We start from the raw sequence: 13,971 nt of genomic DNA on the forward strand, positions 1-13,971 counted from the left end.
TAGATTCTGATTTATGCTGTAAGCCGTTTAAAGTTCTGTCGCATCAATTTGGCAGCAAGCTATGTTATGTATAGGTGAAAGCAACTGTGAAAAATGGGCCTACAATGTTTTATCCTTGAAATCTAACCTTTAGGTTTTATCATTGTTGAGTGCCCCTAATGTACTGTGTAAGCTTCAGCGTGTAATTTAACGGGTGAATGGGATTTGCCCATCGCTGGAATTGGTGAAATTCCACCAATGCGTTTGAGACTGCATCACTGCTAGTCATCTGTGAATCGCTCTTTTACAGCTTTGCCCTAAAATTTGTTGTGCCAGCAAAAATGTGCTTAGAAGAACAAGGCAAACCAACTGTTGTGTCAGCACATCACTGGCCATAATATTGTGATGCTATTGGCAGATGTTCAAGTATAATTGTTGGTGGATACACACACACACACACACACACACACACACACACACACACACAAATAGTTAGCATTGGCATCTAAATGTGAGCTGGTGCTTCACCATCCACCAAATGAAAACTTTTGATTCCATCTATTTTGGGCCCTCTCAATGAAACATGGCACTGAGAGAATCCTTTGACAGGTACAGTATGTGGGTGAGGCAAGCAAAAGAAGAGCACATCTGTCTTCACTTGGTTACAATCCTGAAAGGCTTGCTAGCAGTAGGTGGGATAAAAAGGGCCGAAGAAAGCACTGCAAGGAGGGGTCTGAAGCCTTTTCCTGACTCTACATTTTGGTATTCACCCAAGCCAGAAATGAGCTATGGCTCGCAAGCTTGCTTTGGAGAGCAAGTAGTTTTGATGGAATCGCAAAACAGCACTTGTGCTATTTGAATTAGAGTGAACTACGGGGGAAAGTGTGCATGTACATAGCTCATTCATGCAGTAGCAAACCACGGTTTAGTTTATGCCTGAACTAAACCAGAGTAGGTAAATGGTGGCGGTGGTCTTTTCGAAGCTATGAAATCTCAATTAAATTGTTTTCATATGAGGCCTGCAGTTGGCACATACTTCAGCCCCAGGCTACACATGAAAACAAAAAATAAGCTTCTCTAACACACTGGTCTTTAAATTTTGCTGATTTTGCCTGTATATTATCGATAGTTTTTTTTTCTTTATTTTTGTGTGCATGAAACCGTTGACAATTATTCTCATTTAGTCCTAACCCTTTAAGCCAGTGGTGTGGAGCTCATAGACCTACAGATAGGCTCCATCTCCCATCAGCCCAAGCCTGCATGGCCAATGGCCAATGATGATGGGGGTTTTATTTTCCTACCCTTACGATATACTATTCACTATGTCATACTGATCCCAGATCTAGCTGTTCCTAACCTGAAGGTTTCTGAATAAATTGCAGCTGTGGGTGACTCTGGATTCTTCCCAGCACTTCCCAACTGATTGTATCTACTGCATCACAATAGCACTTGCATCACAATGCTACGCAGACCTTGAGTTCATGGCCTCAGGCAAGGATGCAATTTTCTTTCATCATCCTGCAGAGGTGGGTGGTTTACACCAGTGTTTTCGTTTGGATTGTTCAAGTGACCCACAGTTAAAAATTCATTTCCAAAACTATAGGGCAGAGAGGTAAGAGAGTCTATCCATACACAACCTTGTAGAATGAGGAAACATCACTTGTGTCCTGCAACTAGACATATTATTAAATTGTATGAACTTTAGTGCTTAAGAAAAATAAAGCGATGCCAGGCTCCCAAGTCAGTCTGGAAACAGCACTTTCTGATCTAGAGATGCTGATGTGCCAGGATTCTGCACTTCCTCAGTGGTCATATAAATGTGCTCAGCTTATTCAAGGGCATTTTTTTCCTTTTCATGTATCTCATGATTAAGCCCTGGCTTTGAAAACAAGGTATCAGGGCTGAGCCCCAGTACAAATTTAATACAGATTGCCTTCATGAACAATTTAATCCCCTCCCACAAACTAAGTTGGAGAAGCTACGTCTGTATTTGTTCTTTCCAGCGGTTGCACATTAGAAGCGAATGCTGCAAAAATGGTTTTGTATCGCAGAGCCAACCTGAATTAGTTGGTTTCTGACATCCTCTTAAATTGCTTCTCTCCACACTGCAAACTCTGCCAAGAAGTGCAGCAGTGGCGCAATTTCCTTCATCTTTCATAAGTGAAACGACACAACGTTCCTGTTCTTCGGTCACAAGAGACATGTCCGAGTGGAACAAAATTCTGCCCTGCACTCCCCCTCCTGTGAACCTTTAAAATCAGCGTGGGGAGAAGTGCAGCTGCACTAGAACTCTGCACTAGATACAACTTGATGTGATCAACTCCCCCCTCCCTGTATTTTATTCAAGTTGGTACCTTTCCTTGCACGTAAGCCAAAGTCTGTTTCTGCTCTGGAAAGGTAGGGATGGTCACATGAGAGAGGTTGTGGGGCTGCTCTGGCTATACATGATTTTAGATCCCCAGAATGCAGCCTCAATATCGCCAGATATATTTTGTCCCATGCATGTTTTTTATTGCAACAGCTTGAAATTGGAACCTTCTTTTCAAGCCAAAACTTTTTAAAATTATAGTAACAAGATGTCATGATTTCAAGGTATCATTGAAGACTATGGGCACTGCTATTCATTACTGATATCTCAAATCAGCACTGGAAAAGGAAGCAAAAGGAAATGCAGACCATTATAAATGGATTGTTTGGTGAGCAGAGCATTAATCCGAGGTTCTGCTAATGCACACTGCAAAATCCAGAGATCTATCAAATGCTGCTTTTGAATTCAAGCAAGCTGACTACTATGTGCAATATTTTGCCTGTGCCCTTACAAAATAGCTCACTCCAAAGACCATGAGTCATAATTGAGTCTGGCAGATAAGTGTGGTAAAAATAACTTCATTATGGAACTAATAAAAAAAAAAAATCCAAAGAAGCAGAAGACTCTGGCTGTGATAGTGAACAGAACTTTATTTAGATCAAAAGGTTAATTGGGGGGCTTATAAGAAAAGATGGCAAGCCAATGGCACAGTTCTGTGTACGGCATATACCGTATTTTTCGCTCTATAACACGCACTCGACCATAACATGCACATAGTTTTTAGAGGAGGAAAATCCGTAGGCATGCCACCCGTAGGCATTCCCCCCCATAACACACACAGACATTTCCCCTTACTTTTTAGGAGGAAAAAAGTGAGTGTTATGGTGCAAAAAATACGGTAATCCATTCCACCTCTATAGCAATATATAATGGGTTGAATAGCTAGCGAGAGAAATATAATTTCTGTGAAACCTGCCCTAATTTTTTAAAAATTGAATGCAGTGCTGTCCTTACATGAGCAGAACAGACTACTGCTTCCACCTCCTAGAGAATTGGGAGACCTTCAGAGAAGGGTGCTTTCTTGGGGGGGGTTGCAGAGGGTTGAAAGGGGAGGTGAACACTGGGTTACATTAATATAGGCATAAACAAACATTTCCTTGTGGCTTACAAGAACATATTGAAAACAATGTAATAATTCAAAACCAACAATAAGGCAGCAAAAATCCCACTCATTATACACACACACACACACACACACAGAGAGAGAGAGAGAGAGAGAGAGAGAGAGAGAGAGAGAGGTGGCACAAATTATTTCTCATGTTTGCAGACAATCCTCCTAAGAGTTATATATACTCCTAAATGATGGAATGCACTAGTTTTAAAAAAGGAGTATGTTGACCAAGCAAGTGGACATCATTTCAAGATTTTATGAAGTGTACCAAGAGCTTTGGGGTAAAACCTGCAAAGGTTCCAACCCATCATTTGTGTATAAATACCCACATATGACTTTTATGATCTCTTAATTTGTATAATATGACATTTACTTGTACACAATCATTATCGGTGCATAGAAGTGTCACACTGAAAATGACACTTGACTAGAGAGCATGTAAATCAACAAGTTCTTCTAGAATTTACAGGAAAGGGGTAAAAGCTAAATCAGAAAATGTTGACGTGTGGCATGAAGGGGAAATGAAAGCTCTCATGGCATCGCTGACAATTATGAAGGCAACTGTTGAGCATAACTGGCTGTCAGGAACATGAAAATGTTGGTAAATATAACAGCAGATCTCAACAGCTCACACTGTGTGTGTGTTTGATTGGAGTTGTCACTTTTAAATACCATCCTGCTACATGTTCCAAGGATGACTGAAATAACAAAACTTGAAAATATTTTGTAGACTATGGGTTGGATTCAGACCTGCTGTTCCACAAATGGAAGGGCTCCTTCTGTTCGTGGAAGTATGCTGGATCCAGTGGAGGTTTCTACTCCATGGGTGGAAAGAGAAGCCCATTTTGCCAATACACCGCTGCCCCATTGTCACTTCCCATTCTGTCTTAGGGCCACCAACCTTCCAATGCTGGTTTTTGGGAGGCATGGGAGGGAGAACCAACAAAATAACTTCCTCCCTCTTCCATGCATCCAGTTTGGAATGTTCCACTCCGACCAATGACTACACTCCACACAACAGTTAAGGTGCATATTAAGAACCAAAATGTCACATTATTTAGTTGTCAACTGGGACTGTGTTTGTGAAAGACGGAACAGCAATATTGTGTCATCTGTTATTTAGAGCCAACATAGGAAGAGCTTTTATTTACTTAGGACAGAGACCTAGAATTTTCTACAGCTTGGCCTCTGATTCATCCAAGACACAGAGGTTTAAACATTTGCCTGTCTGGAGGATGCTGTGGTGTGGCCCAAACATAATTTGCTGGTGCAGTTGACAGACAGCATAATCTATAATATTTTCCAAATGCTAGTGAGTCAACATTTGTACAAGCCAGCCATGACTCATTCTTCCAAGTGGAAGCTTGTTACTGATACGTTAAGATATAAAGTAAATGGTTCTAGTAATTCATGCAATTCCAAGGTCTATAAACTCCAGATCTTTTTAGAAACATATAAGGCAGCTGGTCATATCTTAAAATAATGGCTGGGATCCAAAAAATCTGGCCTTGAGACAGATCAGGAGATTTCCCCCTCTTGTACTAAGATACAGCACCTAGCATAGAATAACAGTGGCATGTTTCAAATGTTCCTACAGGAAGAAAGCGGTCAGGGCTTGGATACTGTCAGAAATGTCAAAACCAGCCAAATGCATACCAGTAAAACAGACGGCAATTTGAAACTTGGGCAAAATGTAGTCTCTTTCTACTTGTTTTATAAAGAATAGTTACTACTTAGAGGTGAATGTTTATCAAAAATTATTTTCAGTCTTCACACGTGGGTACAAAACATGTGAAGGGGCTTCTGAGAAAATACCAGACTAGCTTCATCCTCTAAATAAGGAACAGTCAATGTGTTGCCTAGCAGATGCTGTTGGACTACAGCTCCCATCATTCCAGTTCATTGGTCATGTGAGCTGGGGATGATGGGAGTTGTAGACTGATAACATATTGAAGTCACGTGCTGGCTATCCTTGCCCCACAGGTATGCAACAGCTGATATGTCATTGGCACCAGACTGAAGAGACCCTATGGATTTTATGGGTACAGGCTCCCCTCACATGTCAATCATGTGTCACTCAGAGGGCATGGACAAAATATGTGTTACTGTCTAGGGGGCAGAGCTAGTTGCAGGAGTGTTATTCAAAGCCCCTTCATGAGGTCAGTGTCCCATTCCCCCCCCCCCCAGTGCTAAGCAATTGAAATGGGGAAAGCTATTCTGTAAAAACTGGTGGTGAACTGGTGAAGTGTGATGTCAATTGATCATATATTGCATTTATGCTTATTTATGCATTTATTTCTAGGTTTATGAAATAAGAACACCATCTAACCTACCTCCACAAAAGAGCTTTCTGTAAAAGTACCATTTTAGAAGGTGAGTTTCTGGAAAAGATGTTGATTTTCACTCAGAATATTAATTTACCTAACCAAAATAGTTCTTCCAACAGATTTTCAAGTATACTTGTAACTGTGACTTTACATTTTGAATAAATACTGAATTAGTAACAAGAGACCTTAACGTTCTCTACTCTTTTTTCCAGAGGTTGTAATGGCAGGTACAGCAATAAGACTGCGACAATTTGTAGATACATCGCCACAAATGCCTCCAGGGTAAAGTATCAAAAACAAAGCCCAGTTCCTTCAGAAACAGGTTGAGGATTTCACAAAACATTGCGCTAACCAAGCAAGTTCAAGCCTGTCTGACAAATCCTTATTATAAAGGCTCAAGAACAGTATTTGAGAACATCTAAACTTTAAAATTTGCATTTCATGTACTTTGATAATCTCTACTATCACCTGGCAATCTGGAGAAAGTTTTAATAAAAAAAACCCAGGCCTAATTAATTAATGTAAAAAAAATGAAAGCTCCAGAAGACAACAAATGCAGAGTGACATATTTAAACAGTTCACTAATAATTATTTGTAGAGATTTATAGAGTTTCAGGCAGCAAATCTCAGCACAGAATTTGAATACTGAATCCCAATAATGATTTTCCCTTGCTTTTTCTAGGTATATTCTACATCAGGGAAAGGATGTTGTTGGTTACTATCCAGGGCAAACAGCAAGGGTTCATTATGAATATCCTCCTGAAAGTGAGAGAAGGTATGAAATGTATTTTGAACAGCTGCTCACCCCTTAGGAGGTGTTCTAATTAATTAAGGTATGAGAAGTTGGCAGCAATTGCACACCGAGACAGTTCTGCATATGGCCCTTTACTGCCTTAACATTAGAAATTTATTATGACAGGTAGGACACACAAAAGCTTTTTCCCGGGCCTGTCTTGCACTCTTCCCATTTATCAAACACTGAAAAGGTCAACACTGATAGAGCCTTTGTTACTCCCACCATTCGGCTCTCAGGCGACTGGAACGCCTTATTGAAATACTCGAGAACCCCATTATTACCTGGGGGTGTCATGCATGGTGCACACCATAGAATGGTGATGTGGATGGAAATAGCTTGCCAGCACAACCACTAATCAACATGATGGAAGCAACAGTCCAACATTTAGAGGACACCATGTTGGCTGCCTGATTATTATTATTATTTATTGACCCTTGACAATCTTTTCAGTAGTGGTTTTCCCACTTGCTGAAAGCCCTCCCTAGTGAAGTGCACCTGCTTCCGTCATCATAAACTTTCAGGAAGAATTCGAAAACAGGCTCTCTTTATCCAGGCATTAGGTGGCTGAAGAATACCGTTCCTGGCAATTGCTGGATGGAATAATGTTTCCAACTATGGCTGCTTTTAGAATGTTTTCTAGCCTGTACTAGAATGTTTTGTTTCTAAATTGTGTATCTGTTTGTGGCCCTGGGCTCCTTTGGGAGGGAGGTTAGGTTATAAATTCAATAACATAATAATAATGCCTTTGCCTTTCACACAAAGAGAAAGTGTGTTTGAAGTAAGTACTCAGAAGTCCTAAGCCGTTAATTTGGCATAAACAGAGTCACTTCACACATCTGAATGTAACTTCCTCAAAAGTGCTCCCAGAATACTTGGAATTAGTTAGCATCACCTGAATGCAGATTTGACGCTTCTGGTGTTGAGGAACAGACACTGACCCACAAAAGAAATTTAATGCACACACATACAATCTACCAGAGTGCTAAAGAAGGGGAGGTGAAAGTTTGGGGATGTTTAAAATGGATTGTAAAGCTTGGTCTATTTGACTCATCTAGCCAATTTGTCACCCTATCTTAAAAAGAAAAATGAATCCCCAAAGAGAGGAAATGTGGACTAGTGGTTAAAGCATAGGGTTTCTCCCTCCCAACCAGATCAATCCTGTTTTGAATGTGCATTAGCCCTACATTACTCTCCATTAGTTACTGTTAATAGTATAAATGCGGGCCTTTTGTACTCTCATGTAATTCTTGATACATAAGTAAAGGTTTCTCATGAGGATACTTAATTTAAAAAAAAAACCCTCCAGCTAGTATTGAAAGCTATTTATTATATGTTACAGTAAGCTTCCACAACAGAATAAAATCAATGCAGTTTACTCTGCTGCAAGTGCAAAGTGCACAACCTCATTTGCACTACCTCAAGAACCCGATAGTCAGTTGGCACAAACAATAGCTTATTATGAGTCTGGCTGTAAGCTGCCATGCTGCTAATGCCTATTAGACTATAGCTGGATTATAACTGAATGGTCCATTTCAATAGGATATTAGAATAAGTATTTAGATATTTGGCTACTCTTACAGGCAGCTCATGTTTTACCAAGCCGGGTGTCAACACAAGATTACTGAATTGTTTTATCTTTTTCATAAAGCCTTTATAGAAAAATGCAGGCAGTCCCAGTAAAACGTGAAACTGTACTTCAGCATGACTATGACTATATAGTTCTGAAGCAATATATTCACTACCAGAGGACCAAGAAGAAAGTCAGTGACTGGTGTACAACAACAACATACAGAGAAGCATTCACATTACCATTTTACAAATCAGGTGGGTAAATTCTTAGCCAGATAACATACACAACCCATGTTTAGGTTAGGAAAGCTCTTCCATCTTATAAAAAAATAGCTTTATGTATTGATTTGCACATTCACTTTCATATACTTTTTTTTTTGCAATAAAAAGGCCAACAGAAGCTTTTGACCTTACACAGAAGCAAAGCACAGTAGTATCTTCCTTTTTAAGAAATAAATGTGGAAGGTAGCCATTAGGCTGGCTTTAAAAAAAATCCTTCACTGTTAAACATATTTATATAAATGTTGATGTGCATTACATGCCTTCATCACAGCTTGGAAGGGAGCTAATCGTACTGTTCCCCACCTAGAGCGGAAGAGAGTAAATGCAAGAATATAGTGAGAGGTTAGCCCAACAGTTTTCATGAAAATCAACAATTGTGTTGAACATTAACAAGCATTTAACCAGCGATTTGTAGGGCTTGATTTCTGAAAATGAAAAAACAAAAGTTTTGATATTTTAAAAATACATACGTAATTGAAATTAGTGCAAAAAAGAAGACAAACTTCAATCCTGCAAGCTCTGCGTATCAGGTAAAGCTATTAGCTCATGGATTAGCAGTCTACTATGAGATAATCCCAACGCTGGTATTTTGGCAGAAAGCCCTTCTGCCCAACAATTGCCTACAGATTAAAATATCCTTCTTCGCCCTTTCCAGAAGGATAAACTTCTCTGAAGTATGCAATGCTTGTCATCCTCTGAGAATATACAGGTCTGAATTCAAAGAACTGTAATGCTTCTGTGAATCCATGGGAGTTTTGGACTTGCTTCTCACAAGAAGCAGGGCCTTAAACTACAGGGTAAAGCTCTTCAAACAAAGGACCACGTATAATATGGCACAAGGGCTGGGGGTGGGTGCCACACAAAGGGGGGAAAGTCAAACCAAAGTTCTTTTTTAGAGGTCCGCATGAGCTCTGCAGAGGTGTTCCAAGAAATCATGTGGCTTTATAGTTGAACTGTTGAGCAACTAAATTCATTTTCTGCAACACTGCTTGATACAATTGTTACTGTTTCAGTGTCCCTAGGTTAAGATCAACAATGGTTTATTAGTCCATGCTTTGTAGTTGTTCTGCCATTGGGTTGAGATTGAATAATGATTTATCAGTTCAGAATAACCAATCAAGTGGATGTGGAGGAGGAAGAGCTAACACACAGTTCGGATGGGTCAAAAGCTAGAATGAGAAATAAAAATGCAACAGCCATAGCAGGGCACCTTGGGTTTTTGTTTTTTTTTAATGTGATCTACAGAGCCTTCAGAAAAAGGCACATTGCTGAGGAATAGTTACATGAAGTGTCTGGTATATGCTTTTTTATGTGACTGGGGTGTGCGGGATGGAAGTGTTAGAAGCTGCCAGTCAATTATCAACAGGTTTTGAATTCATTAATTCCTTCTGAATTCAAGCAGCAAGGCCAATAATGATTTTATGTTTAAATTATAGACATTGCTGAGGATTATCATCCAAAAACTGATGCTGAATCGCAGTCTGTTTGGAAAAGTTTTTCTGCAAAGAAGAAAGACAAAACTAAACCTTCATTTATGGGAGTTGGATAAATCCTTTTAGCCAAGCTGTGTGGGGTTTTTTAAAAAAACACACACACATCGAAAAACAAGATGGAATAACCTTTCAAGACTGCCGCTCACAAAAGTACTAAAGACGACTTCTTATACTATATGGATAGTGTTGCAATTTTAAATATGTTCTGAACTGCTTTGAACACTTCTGAAACTTGATTTTAGAGATGGAAAAGCTTGACGGTAATAGGTATCAAAAGGGGGGGGAATACATATCTTTTTTTGGGGGGCAGCCTTTCAGAGCTGCAACTGTAAAGCACAGGCAGAAGTTAATCAATGTTACAAAAGGCTTCTTCTCTTCTCTCTCCCCACCCCTGGCAAAAAAATTGACCATGACTTCTTTGTCCCAGAAAGGCAGGAGTAAAAAACAATGGGAGGTGTACTTAGATCACTTCTGTCCCCTATGCATATTTCCAGGGAACTTACAAGGACTATATTCACTTCTGAGTGCCCCTGCCCCTGCCCTGCAATAGTGCACAATGCAGGGCAAAATAAAACATACTAGGACTTAAATGGGGAAAGGAATAGGATTCCATCCCCTCTTCCACCCCATTAGAGCAATACTGCTCTTCTTTCACCTTGCTCTGGAGATGTGGAAGCAACCAGGATGGCCAAGCTAGAGAGACCAGAAGCTTGAATGAGATTACTGTTTTGTAAAACTCTGCAAACTGCATGCTCTTTACCCATACTAGAATGTTTAACACTGGAAAGACGTAAGATGCAGACGTGAGATATATAGACCTATACCAATTTTTGCAGTATAGGAACACCCACAGGTCACTGGAAGAAGCTGTAAGGAAAAGGTGAGGGATTGATACAATGTCGTTTTAGGGCTGCTGCCTCCCTTCCTCCATGTGTAACTCGGGATAACCTTTAATGAATGATGGAGTGTTGTCTACGAAAGCTCATGCTATATGTATTGTCATTTAAGGTGTATAAGACTTTGCTGTTGCAAAAACACCAAACAGTACCTACCCCCTGGGAATTTTAAAAGTTCGCAGACATGACAGTTATTTGTGATTTCAAAGGGGTTCTATCAGAGCATGCTGAATATTTTTCCTGTGTGCAGAAGCATGTGTGTTGCTAAGGGGTGTTTGGAAAGAATCACTTTATTTTTTAGTTAACACAGAACTATGCACCAGTGCATAGGTAGTTAGAAAAACATCCCTAGCAAACTGGAAATAGCAAATTGAGCAGATTTATTATGTGTTATCCCCGCTACCAGAACAAGTAATTGTGAATAAAAAGTTAAAAGGCAGAGACAAAAGAAAGCAGACAAGAGAGGGGGAAAATGTGTATTCTATGGGCTGGATCCTAAATTAGTTTTCTGTAATAGGAGGCCTCCCATTGGTGGAAGGAGACTGTTTTTGCAGATTCCTTCCTTCCCCTCTTCTGGAGCGCCCCTCCCAAACACTCCAGAGCAGACTTTCAAAGGAGCTGCAGAGGAAGGCAAAAATCAGTGAAATTCACTGCTCATCCCTCACTTTTGCCAGAAGAATCAATGCCCTGTAAATTTTGAAAATTCAGAACATATCACTGCTAATCGAGTAAGAAGGCCAGTTTTAAAGATAGAGCCCAAAATTTGAGAGAAATATTTGGATAGGGAGAATTTTAAAAGTATCCATAACCAAAGCCTTCTCCAGAATCTAAACACAATAATGCTATTCCTGGCTTCAATGACGGGTTCTTCTAAAAAGTTTCCGTACTCCAAAAATAATCTTGGCATTAACAAAAAATAGCTGTCTGCAAGAAAACAAAACAAAACAGAAAACAGCAGCATACTGTTCTGATAAAAGGAAGTCAATCCACACATCAAAAAGAGAGAAAGACTAATGTTGTTTTATTCTGGTGGAAAAGCATCTTGATAGATGTGGTTGCAGTCAAAAAGATTAAAGGGAAAGTGAACACTTACTATCTCTGGAGAAGCAATTTGAAAAAGAGGGTTGGGGGTCCAAGGAGCTGAAGTGAGGAGGGAAGACAAGAAGACCTGTTGTGTGAATGGACTGCTACTTACGCAGCTCTGGATCCATCCCACTCTCTTTTCTTAACAGAAAATGCTTATTTTGGATTACCTACTCCTGGATTTCTGAATAAAGGTCTTCTTAACCAATTGCACACACCTGCAAAGTGGTGTATAGCACAATGTACCTCACAAGCTACAGTGGATGTGAAAGACCATGCTTATGTACAAACATACTCAGCAAGTGCATCAAAAATATTCAGTTTTTTAAAAGCTATTATGGCACCATGGTTTGTTTACCTGCTATATGGAAGCCCAAGCTTCCAATCATATTTGTCCTGATTATGATTCAGCGTACACATTCAAACTCATTCAACAGTTAATGAGATTCTCCTTAGGCTATTTGACTTTTACTGTCCCACAAGCTTAGTGAAGCTACACTAAAGCCTGTAATCCGTTTCCTTTCCCTTTAGTGATCTGGTTGCATTGTATTTTTGTTGTCTGTATGATTTCAAAATAAAATTCCTTTAAAGGCGGGGGGCGGGCGTTGTAATTAGTGCTAGTATGTCAGCACCAACTAGCAACTGTTATCTCATACAAAATGCCAGTTAATAAAAACGTAAATGCAGCTCACATATTTAGTAGAGTTATACACCAGAGCTGGCTGAATTCTGAATTGGATTGGACCAATTCAGGCTGATTTGTGCCCTATCCAGATCAGGCTGAAGCAGCTACAAATGCCTACAGAGAGGGCTGGGTTGTCCCAAACAGATTTGTATTGATCTGTTGCTGAACTGTTGCTCGAAACAGTCTCAGAAAAACAGATAACACTGGAGAAAACACAGTTACAGCCATTCGGCCCAGTATACCTGAAGGAGCGTCTCCACCCCCATCGTTCTGCCCGGACGCTGAGGTCCAGCGCCGAGGGCCTTCTGGCGGTTCCCTCATTGCGAGAAGCAAAGCTACAGGGAACCAGGCAGAGGGCCTTCTCGGTAGTGGCGCCCGCCCTGTGGAACACCCTCCCATCAGATGTCAAAGCGATAAATAACTACCTGACATTCAGAAGACATCTTAAGGCAGCCCTGTTCAGGGAAGTTTTTAATCTGTGATATTTTAGTGTATTTTTGGTTTCTATGGAAGCCGCCCAGAGTGGCTGGGGAAACCCAGCCAGATGGGCGGGGTACAAATAAATTATTATTATTATTATTATTATTATTATTATTATTATTATTTTGGTTTCACAATTCAAGCCAATGGGATTTCCAGATATTTGTAATTTCTGCATTGCTATCTGGATTTCTAAATCTGCCCCCACAAATCAGACGGGGGGAGTCCCTAAAAATTTAGTTCTGTGTACTGTTTCGGCTTACCTCTCTTACAGTAACTCTTAAAATATCAATGAAAGGAAGAAAGCTATGGAAGAATTTCAGCATAAAAGTTAGAAAGCCACCATTGTTCACCTTATAAATCTGATGAATGATGTTGAGAATGTTACAGCATATAATAGGGATTGAAAATACTTACACATCTATAACACCGATAACTGTGGGATAAAATGACTGACATAGCAGGTATGCAATGGAATCAAAAGAAAAGGCTTCTGCAAAATCAAATCAAAAGCCACAAAATACAAAGCAACAAACATGATTTGTACATCCTGTTATCTTAGGGTATTTGCCAAGTTGATTTTTTAAAAAATCTATTTACAGTAAAGTATTGGCTTCAGTCTTTATTTACCTAGGTAGCCCAATGTGTCCCTAACAGGACTGCCAGTAGCTCCTGTGTCTGCATTCAAGGACCCGACTATGCATCCAGTTTCCGATAATCCTCTAAATACTTGAAATTGGATGGATTTGACACTAGGCTAATGAACTGATGGATCACTGGACAGAAGGAAGAAAAGCTGAAACGCAGAAGTATCATAACAGCTAAAAATGTATTAATGAACTCCTTTCAGTAGTGAGTATAATAGACCTACAATATGTTTTCTGTATCTTACTTTATAATTT

The 13,971-nt window shown here is 39.8% G+C and overlaps 1 protein-coding gene across 3 annotated transcripts; it reads left to right on the forward strand.

The window, feature by feature from the left end:
- Nucleotides 1-438: 438 nt before the first annotated feature.
- On the forward strand, nt 439-10,102 carry SPMIP3 (sperm microtubule inner protein 3). Of its 3 annotated transcripts, none has more exons than XM_081857611.1 (6): nt 439-588; nt 5,761-5,831; nt 5,998-6,067; nt 6,468-6,560; nt 8,230-8,405; nt 9,869-10,102. In XM_081857611.1, exons 3-6 carry the CDS (start codon nt 6,006-6,008, stop codon nt 9,979-9,981), a joined length of 444 nt encoding a protein of 147 aa, XP_081713737.1. In that variant the 5' UTR covers nt 439-588; nt 5,761-5,831; nt 5,998-6,005; the 3' UTR covers nt 9,982-10,102. The 3 variants fall into 3 exon arrangements, with proteins under 3 accessions (XP_081713737.1, XP_081713738.1, XP_081713736.1); XM_081857612.1 differs by lacking the exon at nt 439-588 and adding an exon at nt 1,368-1,505; XM_081857610.1 differs by lacking the exon at nt 439-588 and adding an exon at nt 1,451-1,591.
- Nucleotides 10,103-13,971: the final 3,869 nt, after the last annotated feature.

The sequence above is a fragment of the Podarcis erhardii genome (genome assembly GCF_964252035.2).
Source record: "Podarcis erhardii genome assembly, chromosome: 3".
In the NCBI taxonomy this organism is placed as follows: domain Eukaryota; kingdom Metazoa; phylum Chordata; class Lepidosauria; order Squamata; family Lacertidae; genus Podarcis; species Podarcis erhardii.

What these genes read in the sequence shown, in the direction of transcription:
- SPMIP3 (XM_081857611.1), top strand. Translation starts at nt 6,006, where the DNA reads ATGGCAGGTACAGCAATAAGACTGCGACAATTTGTAGATACATCGCCA. An exon ending in TCGCCACAAATGCCTCCAGG is followed by an intron (nt 6,068 to 6,467) that starts GTAAAGTATCAA and finishes TGCTTTTTCTAG; the next exon opens with GTATATTCTACATCAGGGAA. An exon ending in CCTCCTGAAAGTGAGAGAAG is followed by an intron (nt 6,561 to 8,229) that starts GTATGAAATGTA and finishes TTTTTCATAAAG; the next exon opens with CCTTTATAGAAAAATGCAGG.